At 44.2% G+C, this 19,590-nt stretch overlaps 1 protein-coding gene across 6 annotated transcripts in view; it reads left to right on the forward strand.

Annotated features, from left to right (window-relative positions):
- The window catches only part of TMCC1 (transmembrane and coiled-coil domain family 1), a 118,509-nt gene that overhangs the window by 77,740 nt on the left and 21,179 nt on the right, over positions 1-19,590 (forward strand). The window contains exon 1 of one of the 6 annotated variants that reach the window (XM_081902190.1): positions 640-822. The exons of 4 other annotated variants lie outside the window; for them this stretch is intronic. In XM_081902190.1, the coding sequence (XP_081758316.1) occupies positions 793-822 (30 nt within the window). In that variant the 5' untranslated portion in view covers positions 640-792. Of the gene's footprint in view, positions 1-639; positions 823-8,556; positions 8,599-19,590 lie in introns of those variants that run through there. One more of the 6 variants, XM_081902191.1, reaches the window with a different exon arrangement.

Consider the following 19,590-nt stretch of genomic DNA (forward strand, 5'->3'; position numbering starts at 1 on the left):
TGCTAACACAGCCAGTGTGTATTGAGGGGCAGTTAGTAGCAGCAATGTGGAGGGTTGATAATAAATGCAGCGGTCAAATTATCATGAAAGATCACTCAGGCAAGTTCAAAGTCTCTCTTAAAAAGAAGATAAGGTAGCCTGCTATCATGAGGCCATCAAAGGACAAGTAAAGTAAGTTTCCCTATGGAGAGAGTTGCACAGTTTTGATGCCACTGCCCCAAATTACCACTTACCATCCTTTAGAAGATGGAGACACAGAAACCCAGAACTCCAAGTGTGGGTGTTGATGGAGGCAGGTATGTTCATATGCGATGGGGGGAGTCACCACTATTAAAGTTAAAATGTAATTAGTCTGTGGTGTAGCTTTTTTGCCTTCCCTCTGGGTAAAAAACAAACATGGTGTTGTTCTTCCTATATCTATAAGGAAGAAAGCATCCTTGCTTGCAGTACTGTAACAAAAAAAAAGGAACTCCAGCTTTGTTTTTCTCTGTCAGAGGCTGGGAATATTTTTAGTGGGATTCGTGACACAGCTGAAGACTGTTCATGTGACACACAGAGCAGTTTGCTTGTTAGGAGTCGCCCTCTCTTTCTGGAACATCCACTCAGAGCTCTGCCAACATGCCTAGGGTGCCCCTGCTTCATATTCTATTCATACTGCATTGGCAGGACAGAATTCAGTCTAACAAGGCTAGAGCAACATTCTGCTTAACCTTACTCTCTAGGACAGCATGTTCAAGCTAGGGAGAAGCCTTCGGCTTTACTGCACGTTCTTTTGCTTGTTTCAGAGCCAGCATGGAAACCTCAACATCCTCTTCTGATACAGTATGTTTTGTTACCCTCCCTTCTTTAGTGGTGCTTTTGCTAACGTTCTAGTGAGAGAAAGCTCAACATGCAGATAGGAATTGAATACATGCAATGAAGCATTCCTTCAAAAGATGCTCCATTCATTTCTGAAATAGCTGCTGTCTGCTATTTTTGTTCATTCTGTCGTAGACTTACAAGTCCTGGTTATCCAGGCTGATCGAGAGCATGAAATATGTCAGAAATATATAGCAGGCATAAACCATATTCATCATGTAGAAGGATTCAAAAGTGGGAGGCTTGGATGAATGACTTTAGCCATACCTTTTCTGTTGTGCATGCCTGCTTGGTCTGTTTTGGAACTGTAATGAGATGGACTTGAAATGGTTTATGGTGGTGGTTTTTGTTCCATTTGTGTCATATAAATAGTGCCAGTAATAAATGGTGTATTTGTGCACATTTTTTTGCTTGCTTTTATGATGGAAGAATAATTGGGCATCATAAAGCTGCCCTTTTCTATGAAATAAATCATAATACAAAAGGTTCTTGTCCCTTTTCATCCTCATTAGAGCTGTTTGTAGTTATGCAAAGTGATTTCCCCCCCTTAGGGATTTGAGGTCAGTCTTTGCTTTAGCAACAAACTGAAATTCAATCTGCATGAACATGTTAGAATTTCAGAAGGGTGAAACATAGGTTTGTCATTGAGTAGCATTTATATTTTAGTTAAAACAGAGTTTGCCTCTCTTCTGTCTATCTAGATTGTGCATTTATTGGTAGTATTAACAGGCAAATATGGAATGAGGTACTTTGATTATGAAATTGGAATGTTTGGTCCTCACTGCTCTTAAGTTGGTTTCCTAATCAGCTTACGTTAGATCTGTTAATATTCCTTAACACAGCCATTTGAATGTCTTCCCACCTCCGTGACTCCAGAGAGAATTTATTTCCTTTGTCCTATGGTTACTCTTTCCTTGTTGTTTGAGTTTGCAGAAAGTTTTGGTTTATTTGATTGTTTTTTTGTCAGCATGGCTGAATCACAGTTTGTTTGCTCAGGGGTTATAAAAGTTCAGTGACTTGTGGCATTGTGCAGCTTTAAAGACAGCTACCAGTTGTATCAGGAGATGCAAAAAAATGGGGGGGGGGAGTAGTTTCAAATAAGAAATCCATAGGAATGAAAATAAGAGAATGACATACTGTATTTGTTCTCTGTGCTCTTGTTCCCAGAACAGAGCTGCTTTGTTGGGGCTTAAACAGTGAAAATAGAGAGCATTTAAAGTTCCTTTCATTTGCTGTGGAATGAGTGCTAGGTAGTTAAAATACAATGCATAATCGTTGCAAATTAAAGATGGGTAGTAAGAGATTAAATTGGGAGAAGGTAACTGTAATACAACAAACATCTCCAAAGCAGATTAGTCTGATTATTAGTGACTTGCTCAAGACCAGTGAATTTTGTGGTCCTGTGGGATTTTAACCCAAGTCTCCCTTGTCAAAGCCCAACACTCTTATTTATTCATAAGACCCCACTGATTTGCTGACATTTGCTTTCTAGCATGATCATAAAGTGATGCCAGTCACCACCTCTCAGTCACAAGGGTTCTTATGGGGATTGATAGGGGGCGGGGATCAAGTATACCACTTTGAGCTTCTTGGAGGAAAAAGTGGGATATAAATGCAGTAAATAAAGAATAATAAATAATAAATAAAACTTGGCAGACAGGAATACATTTGATTCTTAGTGGCTCCCACTAGGTTCTGTGGAATAAAGTGAGCAGGTTACAGTTGGCAAGTCTGTTGGAAGTGGCACAACCTGTTCTTTTGTCCTGTTCTGCCAAGAAGCAGTTCAGCTGGTTCAGTGATGTTCTTGAGTATATTGGTTGCATTGCCACCCATATAAGTGGCTATAACTTCCTCTCCTAAGTATTGTGCTTAGGTGCATTGTTGTGGTTTCTAGAGGCACCTGGTTGGCCACTAGGTTAACCAGAATGGTGGGCCTTTGTCTGATCCAGTGGGACTCCAATGTTGTGGGAGCAAGGCCTGTTCTTAATGCTTACAGCCTCCATTGTGAGGAATCTTAAGGGCCAGGTAGTGTTGATGCAATATTGGTTGTGTAGAAACAAAGTACTGTACTGCACTTGTCTAAATTTCTGGACCTGTGAAGAAAGCACCCAATACACAGGCATGTTGCGCCTCTTTTCCCCTAGTGGTCCCTACAATATACTGGCCACACACCCTGCCTTTTTAACAAGTTGATTTTGCCATCAACCCAATTTATGTAGGGCACATACTTCATCTCTTATATTCATATCTGTCAAATTGTTTTGCTGCTTGTTGCGAATGCCCTGCTTCATGTATAAAAACCACCCAAACCGGCAGTTGGATCTCACATACAGCATCCATCACTGCACTTGAGGACAGGCGGCTAGCTTAGGGGCTCAAGGCAGGCCACAGCTCCATCCTCCAGCACCTCACTGTTGCTTCCTGCCCTCCAGCATACACAGCCTGAGGTAGCTGCCTCATCCCACGTAATGTTAGGGCTGACCCTGAAATCAGTAGTATAGTTGCTTATCCTAACAACACCGAATTCATTCATTTCTACAGCTGCAAGTATCTACAATTCTCTCCAGATGAGGTGGTTAGCAACAAGCAGTAGGATTTGTTTAGGGCCTGGCTTTATAATTATAATTATTTATTATTTACTCTGTTTGTATACTGCACTTCACCCAAAAATCACAGTGCAACATGAAGATTGAGCTAAGCCCCTGGGTGAACTGGAATCTGAATAGACATATTTCTCTTGCTGAATTATAGCTTTAGCTCGTAAATGCTACACATGTAAAGATTTAGGTTACATTTGGTGTTAGTGGAGAGGGATTTATATATTTGCTGTTAGTAGAGTGGGTCATACAGTGTTCTGAAATGACATGCATCCCCCCCCCCATTGTATATTGCATATAAAGAATGGCAGTGTTTTTAAGTGCTACTTTTTGTATTTTATAGATTTTTTTTATTTGATGTTTCATAAGCATCTGAGTGCTTGCATTTTTGAAGTGGAGAAATGTGGTGTACATCCTTCAAATAAATAACAAGTGCTGTGTACACTACGGTCTTTCTTTAAATGGATTTTTGCTTTTTCTAGCATCATGTCACTTCCCTCCCCCCTTTTTATTCCAGAGCAAAAACTGTTTTCACAACTAGAAACATAATTTTCGTTAATACTGCAAGTATGAACATCTTTAAGTATGAACATATGTTTAAAATTACCTATAAATTAATTCATGTAAAATCTATTTGATCCACACATTTCTAATCATGTAAATATTCATAATATAACTAAGTATGCATTAACATTTATGTTTGTGGCAATCTAAGATAAGAGATTGAGCTAAAAATTCACAATCCATCTATGAATACAGATTTCACAAATGCAATGTTTTACCTTCATCTAGAGTGCCCTCTGCAGGCTAAACTATAGCCAAACAGGATATGTAGAGCAAGCTTGATTTATTCAGTGTATTGATTGGTAAAGTGTGTTTTGTATCCTTAAAGGGGAAAAGAAGTTTGGGTGGGGGCTATTTTGAGCATTAAAATATCTGATGAGGACAAAAGGATCCATCTCTTTCCCATGCTATTGTTCCAGTTGCAACTTCTCAAGGCTGCTTTTCACTAAATATCTAGTTTGGCCAACTTTATATGCATTGTAATTTGAGCTAATGCATATTTGAACTTCTTAAATGCATATTTTGGATACTATACAAGGGGGAGGTGGAATGCTAGGAGTGCATTCCCCAAATGTGGGGACAATTATAAGCCATTTTAAATGGAGCAAAGAAAGTAGATAGAATTGGGGGGCAAGAACTCCCAGTCCTACAATCCATCACACTAAAATATCTCCTTTGTTTCAGTTCTCTAGCAGGAACAGTACTAATGCGTATATCCATTGGACAAAGTCTAGTGTCTGCAATAAACCCTGATATGCATGCAGACTGGGCTAGGAATGTTAGGTTACCAAACTGGAATAAATTAAATATGGATTAAAGTATATGTGTTAGCCAGTGTGTTCTCTAGCTTTTGCTAGTATACGTGCTGAAACAGACTTTGTTTGAGTGGTTCTGTGGTCAAACAGAGATCCTTCTGATTAGTAGACATCTCTACTGCTATGAGGGTGGCAAACCACACACCACAATTAAACAGCACTGAACCAATGTTTGGTATCATTAAAGACTTCAGGTGCTGGGGAGCAGTTGGAATTAAAAAAAATATCTCTCAGTTATTAGCTTATTTAAATAAGTTCATGTGAAGCTCATCAGAGGTCCTGCCATTAACCTTGCCTCCATTGCTATGGGTTTACATGATCTGTAGTATAGTGGGGTAGACTATTCTGTTGTAGCAAGAGTCCTGTTTTCTTAAGTTCCCTTTCAACCTAAGTGATACCAGGGTTTAAGCATCGAGACTCTAGGTGTAAGAGGTCTAGCCTGGGTTGCAAGCCGATTAGCAAATGTAGACGGTAAGTAAGCATTTCACATTCTGAATAAATCAATATAACTGTGTACTTGAGAATGAGGCAAGCTTCCTGTTTGTAGGTAAACTGGTGAGGACTTGAGTGAAGAAAACCAGCTGAACCATTGACAGGGTTCCCTGAACCAGAAATGAAATTCTCCTATGTTAGAAGTCTTTTCTTTCTCTAATGTAGTTTCATAGCTGTCAACTCTAGCTGTATAGCTAGAAATAGTAAATCTGCCAATGTTTTACTTGAAAGTTATTCATCCTAATTACTACCTTTTTATATTGTAAGCTAATTTTTGTTTGTAAAAGATAAGCAAAAATTAATCCACAAGCGATCATAATGAATGTGTAATTGTGCAAAACAGGCATGTTTTGTAAATTGACATAGATGTATTTGCCATTCAGAGGTGAACTTGGCGCTCTATAAATCCCACTTTATCTTGTGGGAAATTAAGGTTCAGTTTAAATATTGCTTTTGTCGTGTGTGTGTGTGTGTGTGTGTGTGTGCAACATGCTGTAGAAACTACTGACATATCTTATTGGCTAAGGAAATATACAAACTGTTGCTTTTGTTTCCAGAACATGTGACAGAAGCAGAAGTACTTAACCAAGTGTATATTTTTTTATTATGCTAGATGTCTTAACTTGTATTCAGAGTTCATATGATGAACTATGACTAATAAATGAAAAAAAATGTTGTTAGCAGGCTTGCTGTGAAGCAGATCTCTATTATCTACACTTTTGAACCCCTGAAGGCAATAAGTGTTTAAAGCAGATTAATTACATTAAGGTTATAAAAAATACTTGATTTTCGATAACATGGTATCTCAGCTGAAGAGCCTTGCCTCCCACAGATATCCTTGTTTCTTTTCTCATGTAAACCATGTCACCTAGTCCACACATTCAATGGTCCTGTATCCAAATTTTCGGTTGGGCCCCAGCTTGACAGTAAAAGCAGTTCAACTGTAGAATGGACTCCCTTGGAAGGTGGTGGACTCTCCTTCATTGGAGGTTTTTAAGCAGAGGTTGGATGGCCATCTGTCATGGATGAACAATAAGACCATGCAAACATATGGTATAATATTAAGAAATATGCCCACAAATGTGTGTTTGGCCTAAAGAGAGGTCCCAGGTAAGAAAAGCCTGAAGACTTCAAGGTGTATTTCCTGGAACTTTTCACAATAAAAGATTCCAAAGGTATATACATGCTAAAGGTAAAGGGACCCCTGACCATTAGGTCCAGTTGTGGCCGACTCTGGGGTTGCGGTGTTCATCTCGCTTTATTGGCTGAACCAGAGCAGTGCACGGAAACGCGAACCAGAGCAGTGCACGGAAACGCCGTTTACCTTCCTGCCGGAGCGGAACCTATTTATCTACTTGCACTTTTATGTGCTTTCGAACTACTAGGTTGGCAGGAGCAGGGACCGAACAACGGGAGCTCACCCCGTTGCGGGGATTTGAACTGCTGACCTTCTGATCGGCAAGCCCTAGGCTCCGTGGTTTAACCCACAGCACCACCCGTGTCCCTTATATATATGCTACTCTATGGTAAAAAGAAAAAAGAAGAAAAAAACACCAGTGACATTGTAAAGATACCAGACTTAGATAAAAGCTTTCATTGCAATAAATCTGCTGTTCTTTCGGGTGTCTCAAGATTCTGGTATTCTCCCTGGAACTGTAAGTAACCAATTTGGTTAATAAGCAACTTGTATCATGCAGGTTGAGTTCATCTCCTGCTCATAGAGAGTGGCAAGCAAAGCAGATAATGTAATTGTGATGGTGATGAAATTTCAAGAAGAGATGTGACTACTTTTGTCTTAGAAATTACTAGGGTAGGTTCTAAGTTTCCTGATATCATGATATCTGCTCCTTGTTTGGGGTGTATGGGGTGTTAGGGAAGGAGTACTAACTTTGGTGGGGGACATGTTGTGCTTCTTTGGGGTAGTTTGTCCACCTTTGGTTCCCATGCTGCACTCAGCTGTCACTTGTGGTGATAAAATTTAGTATTTTGTTTAGAGTTATAGAATAGGTATCATTGGTTCTTGCAACCACCGATAAAAACTTTGCCACTGCTAATTTTCTAGCATTTGTCTGGTCTTCCAATAGGAGCCTCACATAATGAGCCTCTGATTTTCCAGGGGAAAGTACCAACAAGGGCAATATCAGTTCAACCCTGGCTTGCTCGTATTTTGCACAGTGCAGCAAAATATGTTTTATAGAATCGATGTCTTGGGCACACAAGCAAAGTCTGTCCTGGTAGGGAACTCCTCTCAACCTGCCATCCAACACTGCAGATGGGAAAATGTTTAGTCTGGCTTTGGTGAATAACCTTCGATAATTTGGTACTGTAAAGTTTCTAGTGTAAGGTGTTAACTTAAAAGACATGCCTATATTGTACTCCTACAGCCAATGGACTACAGAGTGCCTGCGATCGAGATTGCAAGTCACTATGTGTATTATCCCATAATCATTGCTTTGGTGTCTTTAGGGCGCCTTCATAACTCAGGTAAAAAAGATGGGGGGGGTTGACAGACCATTAGAGGTGGCTTTTCTAGCCATGGTTTTCTGCCATTTGCTGACAAACTCCTCATTGGTCAGATGTTGGTACAAACTCTTCCCTAGATCAAACACTGAAATCCTGAGCCAATGTTTTAGGGCAGCCCACCATGCTTTAATTGAGATTGGGCATTCACCAGATTCTAACAGAAGTATGGAGTTGGGGACACAGTTAGGGACCTGTAGTAGAGATCGTAAAAAATTTGCCTGAAAGCCATCTAGCTTAGGCAGGTCCCCATTGTGCCAGACATTTGCAGCGTAAAGGAGTTGGGAAACGGATTTTGCTTTGAAAACCCTCAAGGCTGCTGGGACATACAATTGCTCTTAAATAAAAAGGCAACTCAAATAATTAAGGAGATGGAGCAACTTCTCTATGAGAAAAAAAAATCCAGCATTTGGGACCTCTTAGTTTAGAGAAAAGTTGCAATGTTTAATATAGACTGTGACAGTGTATGTAAGCTAAATTTTCCTCAATGATTAGTGTTTTTGCAAAAAAAAAAGACTATAAAAACATTTCTTATTATTTTATTTTTAAAAATCAAATTATGTTCCATGCTTTTTAGGTGCCTTATATGGTTTTCATGTGTTGTCTTTTTTATTTTTATTATGGCTAGGGGCCTCAAAAACTGGAAGTTGCATGGGCCTCCTCTCTGGACCTCTGAGAGGGCCTGGTCCAGTGGCAAATGGTGATGGGTGAACCCCCATCTGCACATGCATTGGAAGGCATTTGGGAGACAGGTGTGTTTTATCTGCCAGTAGAGTAAAATATGGTTACCCTCTATAGGGATATTCTTCTGTCTGATTCTGAGTATTACATATAATCTCATCCTTCAGTTATATCCCCTTGATCTTAACTTGTCTTTATTATAGACAAATCAGAGGTAGCCAGTGTGGTTCCCTCCGAATACTATTACGCTACAGTATGTACCATACCTGGCCTTCAGCCATACTAGCTTGAAAATTGTAATCCAACACCATCTGGAGGGCTACCCCTGGAATCGATGTTTTGCATAAAATGAATTTACAAAATTATTTTAGCTGACTTTTCTCTGCATGTTGTTCACATTTTGAAATTTAGTATCCCCTTTTTCTCTCCTCTTCTGGGTGTTTGTTCCTTGCAACAGTATATAAAGAAATAGTCATGCATATCATTCCCCCTACCCGTACTGCTGTTTTCTTCCATTCATAGTGCTTTCCCCCAGTTACATAGCAAGCTTCCTTTTGAAGGGCCATGCATTCCACAAATAGTTATACACTTTTATGTATGCACACAAGTGCGCTGCATGAAAACTGGCTTATACAGAGAAATCCTTTCATTTGGAGAAACATTCTCAAATATATTGGAAACAAAACTACAATAACTGAACTATTTAAGGATAATAACTAAGAGGGATTTTTTATTTTATTTTTTACAAATACTCTTTTAGTGACCTGAAGGCTGTATTGTTGGCCATAGGTATGCATGCTATTCCCCCCTCCCCCAATACAGCTATGGTTTCAATTGAAATAGGTTTTATAAGAGGGGTTCTTGTTTGTTGGCAGCAGGGGCTGTGTTGAAAACAGGCGAAACCAATTTAGCCCAGAACTTACGTTGAGATTAATATACAGTCTTCAATATATAGAAATATGATCAGTTTTTAGACTGCCAGTGTACTTTCATGTACCACTGAAATATTTTTATTCTTTGTTATAGATAAATGTGGTTTATAAGTACATGGATAATCATATATATGAATTTGCTGGATAAAGGTTTTGAGTTCCAATATAACAATTTCCACACTCTTCCCCCCCCCCACCACCACCACCTTGCACCAAATTGAGAGGAATAAGCAACGGAATCTGTCCCCATCAAGCTTGAGGAAGCTCTAGATGTGACATTAACAGGCACTAAGTTGACTTACTGTCCTGTACGTGAGAAGGAATCCTCAGCTCACCAAATTCATTGACGAATCTATTCTTCCATCTCTGAATTATTCCGCCAGTGCTTTGGAATGCAGTATTTTCTTTAGCTGGCCTACACACACACACACAATGTTATACTTGTACCATGTTCAACCAATCCCAGTGCATCCCTGGAGAGAAATCCATAGAAATGTTCACCATGTCTGCTCTGAGAGCGTCTATCAACTTTAAATCTTAGAGTACTTATTCTGCTAGCATTGTTTTGGCAAGGACATTATGCTGCTCCTTCCTCATTTGTCTAAACTTCTTGGTTCCAAACAGACTTGGAAAGGAGCCTTGGTTAACTGCAGGTGTTATGAGCATCCAACAAGTTTTGAGCTTACAGGTTTCCAGCTTATCTAAGAGAAGGAGACTGGAAGCTTTTGCTCTAGTTTTTTTTTTAATTATTATTATTAACTGCAGCTTGTTGTTTCATCCAAACCTGATAAACTGGTTGCCCTTAATTATTGTAGTGTAGTCTGTGGGTTATGGAGCTGGTTTGTTTCAACAAAACATGGCTAAGAGTAACCAGTTTGTCAGGTTTGGATGAAACAACAAGCCACAGTTAATCAAAACTGGAAGCCAAAGCTTCCAGTCTCCTCTTTATAGCTTTGCAGGAGTGTGTATGTGAGGGAGCACATGCAAGCCTTAGATTCCTTATGGCTCCCTCCCATAATGATAAACCATGCTTTATTGTGATGTCTCAAGTGTCCCAGTGTGCAGTGTAGACAGTTACAGTATCTCTTTGAGAGTCTTCGTGGGTCACTGTGTATCAGACAATGAATCTCATTAGAACAGGAATGAACTTCTTCCAAGTTGCCGTTGCCTACTATATGAGTTATCCTATAAAATGAGCATGTTGAGTTCCTTTCCAATGTTTTGAGATAAGTCTCTGCCAGGTTAAAGATAACAGGTGCAAGGTTGGATCTCCTGCTGGAAGGGGCAGAGGGGAGATGTTTTTTGCCTGTTCTTCTGAAAATCTGCTTCAGAAGGAGGAAAAACTGTCCAGGACAATGTAGAAAGTGGTACTGGGGTCTGTAGGGGGGGAGAGAGAACAACAGGAAATCTCCTTTCCACCTCTAGATTGGTAAATCTAGATCCAGCTCATGTCCAAACTGTTTTACAGCAGCAGTGTTCACAATGGACAATGGTTTTTCTACTGTGGCAATGACAGATGTTCTGGAAAGTTGGAGTCTCTACCCAAGTTACCTTAGTTAGCTTTTTATTTTTTAAAATAATTCATATTCTGTCCTTCCTCAAGGATATCAGGGTGGCTAACAATAAATTCCATGAAAAAAATAACACAAAATCATAAAACTACAATCTACTGATTTCACAACCGAACATCATGCATAGTATTGGGACAGTGTCTTAATCTGGCATCTCTATTGGGAAACCTCAATCACATGTCACAATATGATGAGATGTTTCCAATGAAGGAACAATGAGAAAGTTGTAAAACTCTTGAGTTGCATTTCTGCATTCAAAACTTCTCTGCCACTTGTACCAACAACAGTGTCCTCTATTTTGCATTCCACTCTTGCCCTTAGTCAGGTGCAGAGATCCAGTTTACCACTGTAGGGGAACAGGGCTACATTAAATTAGTTGACTGGGTTATGTGGATGAATTTCTCCTGAGATCTCATTGATTAGTTGGGAACAAACATCTTTGATGCCCCTTGAAAGATCTGCATTGATGTGTTGAAAAATATACCCATGTAGTTCCTCACTCTAATTAATGCCAGCCTTGATAAACTTTGTTATGCTGTGGGTGACTTAAAGTTGTCTGAACCTTTGGTTTTTCTGGTGTTTCTGTTTTGCTTTTCCTACGGCAAAGTTGTTATCTGGCTCAAAACCACTTGAAAGTTTTCCCCTCTAACTGTCCTTGTATCCAGGTCCTATACACCTATTCACCCTTGCTCCAAGGCATTGCAGAGCTTGTAAACTTGGGGTGGGAGGAGGAGCCAAAGGCCTGGGTAGCTAGCATAAGTTATTTCCAACACCCAGGGGCAGAGAAGCATATAGAAGGAAAGTGAATTGTAATTGACCTGGAGCTGTAATGGGCATAACAGTTGTGTGCTCTGTAGCTTTAAATTTAAGTGACGGTGAGCTTGCATTTTTTAAAATGTTCTCTGCTGAAGGAAAAGCATATACCATGCGTGAGCTCAGTGTAACTATTCATTTGCATCAGTGATAGTGGAGCACACAGGGCTGCTTGTTTTGGCAAATGGTCTGTTTATACAGCAAGTGCCCAGAGCTCTTTCAGTCTCACAGATGTAGGGAGCAGAGTAGTTGGTCTGGGCGACAGTCCTAGCAGTACCTAGCACTGAGCAGGGCGTTGCAGACGGGCCATGCGGCAATGTTTATGTGGTGTTGCTGTACCTGTGTGTGCTGTGAAAATCATTTCAGTGAACCTGGCAAGGTGAGATCCTGCAGAAAAGCATTGCTGCGTCTGATTTGGCTGCTCTGTTTACAACTCCAGTGGCTCATTAATAAGCAATATTCTTAGATATGCTCCTCCCCCTCCCTTGCTGGCTTGGCTTTTTATAATCCTTGAGTCATTTTTAACATCTGCAGTTAAGAAGCTTGGAAGTGTAAGAGCTCCCGTCTGAGTGAGTGTTAATCTTGAATATAAATGGCACATTCTTTATGAGGAGTAATATTAGTAAAATTGATGTGTCACATGGCTGCCTAGGTCAGCCACATATTTTGATGCAAATGCTTGCTTTGCTTTTCAGTTGTACAATGTGCATTTCATGGGAAGCCTGAACATATTGCAGAATCATCCTTGGTGTTGGAAAAAGCAGCCTGTATGGGCACATGCCCTTATCATTAAACCAGTGACCTTCAGAAATAAACTTGCCATCTTTTTAGGTTTTTATAAGCTGCCACATCAAGCATCATATTCCAACATGAATAGAAACAAATGTGGAAAACCCCAGGTTTTCTATGCATCTGCGTTTCAGTAAATGGTGGAAGTATGAGAGGCACATGCTTATTAAGTTATTAATACCTGTTATCCCTCAAGTTTGGTATGCAGAGGAGAGTAGATAAAATGTTTGCATTACACTTTGATAACTTCATGTTAAAAGATAGTTGACCCAAGAAATTCCCTCTTCATTCTTATCCATATGTGGAACGGGCACTCTAGTAATATGAGCCAGAGCATTTGGTTACAATAAATACATGGTAGAAATGGCTGCAGTATATTCAAGCAGGAAAAACCACCATTCCATTGGCTCAGTTTGTTTATATTTTGGGTAGAGAGTGTCTTCTATTAAACAAGATCAATTGTCCTTTCTGTGAACTAGAAACAGGGGAGATGAGGATCTTTACTCTTGAGGATCTACCAGGAACTTTATTGCTCTCTGTAATTCTGGAAAAGAGGTTGGTCTGCCCTGTGCAGAGCCCCTGCTTTTATTGGGACCCCTTGTCACCACAAAGTGAATGTGGAGCAGTTGGAGTGAGGGGCCAGTGTTTGTGCTCTGTGGTTAAGGCCTTGTGGCAGCAGAAGTAACATTCCTCACTCCACCTGCAGGGGAAACAATCTCTTAACACCTCCCTGATGTTTACAGACATATACTCCTGTTTCTTCCATATTTACTGATTAAGTGAAGCGATAAAGCGCTAGAGAATTAGGTGGCTATCACTGTAGGAATTTCTTTTTAAATATTTGTTGTTTGTGGAGATGTCAGTTAGAATCTATTAAATCTGCAGGAAGTTTGTGCCACACATGTGAGTATGTGTGTCTGGTGTCATAAACTTTGTCATCCTATTAATATTTATTTAGTCACTGTTCGTTTGCAAATTTCATAACATGTTTGAGCTGGCCTACAATAATAACAGGAAATAATCTTAACATTAAAGGTGAGGTAGCATCTACTCATTGTCTACTGAAGTGAAAGGATGGGAGCAGGAGGAATGAATCAAATAATTTATTGCTGTATTGTATCAGCTGCATTTTTAAATACTTGCATATTTTTACCAGTCTCTGCCTATAGAAATAAACATTTAGCTGCTGGTATCTTAATATTAATAACCTTGCTAACCCTTGACCAGGTCTTTTGGTGTGAGGCTTAATGCCTGGGTTTAATCAGTGTTAGACTTTAGAACTGGTATGTAAAACAGGATGACAGATCCTTCTGTCTTCAGATAAGTCTGTATGAACATGTAAGACCCACTTCAAAGCCCCTGCAATTAGAATGTGAAGAGTTAATGAACCTGGGAAAATTTCCCAAATTGTGTTTCTGGCACCCCCTTTAATCCTAGGCAATCAACCCTTGTAAAAGCTTGTTTGAGGTAATAGCCTGGGAGTAGTGAGCCTTAGCAGAACAAATCATCAAAGAACTAAGTGTGAGAATGCAGATAGTGGGGCCTCTCTCTGTGTTACAAAAGACCTGGTCTTGGGTTAGAATATGTGGGATACGACCATTCTCTGAAAAAGGCAAGGATGCTACTGTGTCTATGAGAGAGACAGAAACTTCCGGGGAAGGAAGGCTGGGGGCCCTTCCATTGTAGGCTTCAGATTATATATGTGTGTAAATAAACCATACATCATAAAGACACCAGAGTCTGTGTCCCCCTGGGTTAAAGTGTGCCTGGTACCTCTAGAATCTCACACCGCTCAAAGATAGGGTGGCATATAACAATATTTTCAGCATTAAGCTGCCCAGATCCACTTCATTAAGAGATGACAGAAGCGGTGCTAATAGTCTCTAAGCAGCAGATTTAGTAATTCAAAACTGGAGTTCTTTATACAAGCCACACAATCCATGTGCACCATGTTTTGACTCTGGATTCCCAGTAGGTTAGGCCCTTGCAGTTGGACTGTGTGATGAGTCATGATGAGTCACTGTTCCTTTAATTAGAGCATTAACAGGATTATTACACAGCTAGTTACCCATCTCCCTTGATTTATCTGTGTCTTTTGTAGAATTTTTGAACTACATGTTTCTACCAGGGCATGAATCCTCTTGCACACCAGTTGCATCTGAAAATGCTTCTTGCGTTTAACAGCAAGCTAGTAAGAGAATTGCTTAAACAAAACATTAAGCTTTGCTAGTGTTTCTCATTTTGTGTCATATGACCTAGGCTTATAAAATCAGTTATGTTTGGATCACAGACAGCTTTTAGTCTAGCCACCTGTGAAAATTGCTGGAATGAAGAAACTTTGGTATTACTACTATTGCTGCTATTATTATTTCTTCCATCTATATCCCTCTAAAGGTGCCTAGGGCAGTCAACAGCATATCATTAAAGCATTCTAAAATAAGTGACATTCTCAGCCAATGATTTCAGAGTTACCAGTGACAGAATCAAGCATCAGATGCCTGGGGTAAACAATAATGTTTTGATATTCCTCCTGCAAGCCAATGAAAGATGTATCTCACCAGGGAGGACTTTCCACAAAGGGAGAACCACCACTAAGAAGGCCCTGTCATGAGTCAACACTAATGCGTCTGTCACCAGTAGTGGAACAACCAACAAGGCCTCAACATGCAGGTTTCAAGGTGCATGGACAACTGAGGCCAGACTATCCCAGCTGAGGAAAAGAGGCTTAGCCCTGTGCAAAAGGCTGGTCCAGTCACAAGGGTTATAAGGTTATAGTTAGTGGTGCAGCTAAGTAATCTGGTGATCCCATTCACGTTAATGAGATACGACTGTCCTGAGAGAAAGGAACGCCCTAGAACAGAGGTTTTCAACCTTTTTGAGTCCACAGGTCCCTTGACCAACTGCATTCTTTCTGTGGCACCCCTGTGGGGCTCAGGAGCCCAGTTATGTCACCCCTTGCCTGCAGAGCTGGCAGCCTCTCACCTTTTCTTGAACCACCCTCCTTTGTGGAGTGTTCCCTCAGCCTCCTCTCTTCTCCCATCTGCTTGGGAGTCCTCTGGGCAGCCGCTGCTGCCACTCCTGGTCTCTGAGCTGCACCCCCCTGCCCCAAAGAGAGGTGCCTTCTCACACCATCCCACAGGGCCCTGGGACTTGTCTGTCCATTCCCAGTGTAAACCACATTGAGGTTTTCCCCCCTTTAAAATATAAAGTGGTATAGAAATGTAATGAATAATAATGCTAATAGTAATAACAATGGTGATTAGACATTCCATTGTGGCAACTGTAACCTAGGTTTAGGGCAGTGTTTCCCAACCGGTGTTCCGCGGCACACTACTGTGCCGCGAGACTTTGCCTGGTGTGCCGCGGGAAAAATTGGCGGGGGGGGGGGGGAATAAAGGGGAAAAAAATTATTCCCCCACCGCCAGGCGTGGGGCTGGGGCGGGGGAAGCCCGAGCTTCCCCCTCCCCCAGAACGGGACCCAGAGCCATGCCGAAGCTGCGCGCAGCTTTGGCATCGCTCTGGGAGCTTGCGGGGCTGGGGGAGGAGGAAGCCCTCCGCCAGCCTCCAAACCATGTCGGGAGACAGCGGGATGGCGCGCTGCGCCTCTCCCGCTGTCCCCCAAGTTTGCAGGGCTGGCGATGGGGAGGAGCAGGCTTCTCCCCCCGCCAGCCTTCCAGCCAAGTCGGGGGACAGCGGGATGGCGCGCTGCGCCTCTCCCGCTGTCCCCCGAGTTTGCGTGGCTGGCGATGGGGAGGAGCAGGCTTCTCCCCCCGCCAGCCTCCAAACCATGTCGGGAGACAGCGGGATGGCGCGCTGCGCCTCTCCCGCTGTCCCCCAAGTTTGCAGGGCTGGCGATGGGGAGGAGCAGGCTTCTCCCCCCGCCAGCCTTCCAGCCAAGTCGGGGGACAGCGGGATGGCGCGCTGCGCCTCTCCCGCTGTCCCCCGAGTTTGCGGGGCTGGCGATGGGGAGGAGCAGGCTTCTCCCCCCGCCAGCCTTCCAGCCAAGTCGGGGGACAGCGGGATGGCGCGCTGCGCCTCTCCCGCTGTCCCCCGAGTTTGTGGGGCTGGCGATGGGGAGGAGCAGGCTTCTCCCCCCGCCAGCCTTCCAGCCAAGTCGGGGGACAGCGGGATGGCGCGCTGCGCCTCTCCCGCTGTCCCCCGAGTTTGCGGGGCTGGCGACGGGAAGGAGCAGGCTTCTCCCCCCGCCAGCCTTCCAGCCAAGTCGGGGGACAGCGGGATGGCGCGCTGCGCCTCTCCCACTGTCCCCCGAGTTTGCGGGGCTGGCGACGGAAAGGAGCAGGCTTCTCCCCCCTGTGCCGCGAGACTTTGCCTGGTGTGCCGCGGGAAAAATTGGCGGGGGGGGGGGAATAAAGGGGAAAAAATTTATTCCCCCACCGCCAGGCGTGGGGCTGGGGCGGGGGAAGCCCGAGCTTCCCCCTCCCCCAGAACGGGACCCAGAGCCATGCCGAAGCTGCGCGCAGCTTTGGCATCGCTCTGGGAGCTTGCGGGGCTGGGGGAGGAGGAAGCCCTCCGCCAGCCTCCAAACCATGTCGGGAGACAGCGGGATGGCGCGCTGCGCCTCTCCCGCTGTCCCCCAAGTTTGCAGGGCTGGCGATGGGGAGGAGCAGGCTTCTCCCCCCGCCAGCCTTCCAGCCAAGTCGGGGGACAGCGGGATGGCGCGCTGCGCCTCTCCCGCTGTCCCCCGAGTTTGCGTGGCTGGCGATGGGGAGGAGCAGGCTTCTCCCCCCGCCAGCCTCCAAACCATGTCGGGAGACAGCGGGATGGCGCGCTGCGCCTCTCCCGCTGTCCCCCAAGTTTGCAGGGCTGGCGATGGGGAGGAGCAGGCTTCTCCCCCCGCCAGCCTTCCAGCCAAGTCGGGGGACAGCGGGATGGCGCGCTGCGCCTCTCCCGCTGTCCCCCGAGTTTGCGGGGCTGGCGATGGGGAGGAGCAGGCTTCTCCCCCCGCCAGCCTTCCAGCCAAGTCGGGGGACAGCGGGATGGCGCGCTGCGCCTCTCCCGCTGTCCCCCGAGTTTGCGGGGCTGGCGACGGGAAGGAGCAGGCTTCTCCCCCCGCCAGCCTTCCAGCCAAGTCGGGGGACAGCGGGATGGCGCGCTGCGCCTCTCCCGCTGTCCCCCGAGTTTGCGGGGCTGGCGACGGGAAGGAGCAGGCTTCTCCCCCCGCCAGCCTTCCAGCCAAGTCGGGGGACAGCGGGATGGCGCGCTGCGCCTCTCCCACTGTCCCCCGAGTTTGCGGGGCTGGCGACGGAAAGGAGCAGGCTTCTCCCCCCGCCAGCCTTCCAGCCAAGTCGGGGGGCAGCGGCAAGGATGCGCTGCGTTTCTCCGCTGTCCCGGACGGCTTTCAAAAGCCTGCCTTCAAAAGCCGTCCAGGACAGCGGAGAAACGCGCTGCCTTTCTCCGCTCTCCCGGGAAGGCAGGCAGGGGGGAGCAAAGGCTTTCGCCCCCGCCCGCCTTCAGAAGAGGTCCAGGACCTCTTCTGAAGGCGGGCGGGGGGCGAAAATCTTTGTCCCCCCTGCCTGCCTTCCCAGGGGCTTTTAAATCGCCCCGGACAGCGGAGAAGTCCTCCGCTGTCCCGGGCGATTTTAAAATGCCGCCCGCCAGCATTTTAAGATTGCCCCAGACAGCGGAGAAGTCCTCCGCTGTCCCGGGGTTTTTTAAAATGCTGGGGGTCGGAAGAAAAGCCCTTGTCCCCCCCCCCCAGCCTTCAGAAGAGGTCGGGGGACAGACTGCGGGGAGAAATCAGGGTGGGAGTCACGACCGTGAGGCAGGGCTGCCAAGTGTGGCAGAAGAGGACACGGCCGTCGCACCTGTCCTTAGGTAGGAGCTTCTTCCGTGTCGACCTGCTGCCCTAAAGTCTTGGCTTTTTTCTTGGCTTTTTGGCGGTTGGCACAGAAGGAAGGCAAGGGGGAGGGGAAAAAATTGAAACTTACACTTTCGTGCGTCCCTCCCGGCGTTACGCTGCGCGCTGACGTCACGGGGCTGTAATGGTGGTGTGCCTCGATATTTTTTTCATGAAACAAGTGTGCCTTTGCCCAAAAAAGGTTGGGAAACACTGGTTTAGGGTGCCATATGGCGATTAGCTTATATATTTTGAGTTTCTAACACTGATGAGTGTGTAGAAACTAGCCTACTGTACAGAGTTAGAATTAACATTCATTGTTGCCCCACTCTTGCCTGTGGCCCTTGAAAGGTTAGCCAGAAGGGAATGTGGCCCTCAGGCTGACAGAGGCTCCTCACCCCTGATGTAAAGCATATGAACTGCCACTGATCTGTTGCTTCCTGCCATTATCCTCTCAGGTCATTATTAACCTATTTTCCTCCCAGCTGAGCTCAAAATACTGAAAATAAGCCACCAACAGGGAGAGTTAGGGGCATTTTCTCTCTCTCTCTCACACACACACACACACACTGCTTGGTTCCCCACATAGAGCCTTCCTTGCATTCAAGCAATGTTGATCGATACTTGTAGTTCGATCTAAGAGTTCAGTCATTTAAGTTGTGGTTACTGTATTGTGCTTCTATGAACCTTAGCATTAATGTGCAGGTGCTGTTTTAAAAATAACTTTAACAGCAGTTTTAAATGTTCAGATAAGACTTTTGCTAATAGAAACGCCAGCTTGCTATCTAGAGTAATCAATACCAAAACAGTGATATGAACTTGCCAGCATGCTGAGTAAACAGTGTTATGTTAAGGATGATGTCAGATGAGAGGAGTTGTCAGCGGAATTATATCTATGCATCGTAGCAGGGCACCAATAATTTCCGGTGGAGATACTAATCCACATGGTGCAGAATAGCTGTTGGCTAGCTCATTCAGGTGTCTTTTAAGGACCTGATGCAGTCAGTCATAGTTTTTAGTGATTTCTCTCGGCTGCATGTCAAGTTAGGACATTTGCTTTACTGACATGCAGATTTGCAAAGTGCACTCAACTCTGTGTAC

Source organism: Podarcis melisellensis, assembly GCF_964234715.1.
Source record: "Podarcis melisellensis genome assembly, chromosome: 2".
NCBI lineage: Eukaryota > Metazoa > Chordata > Lepidosauria > Squamata > Lacertidae > Podarcis > Podarcis melisellensis.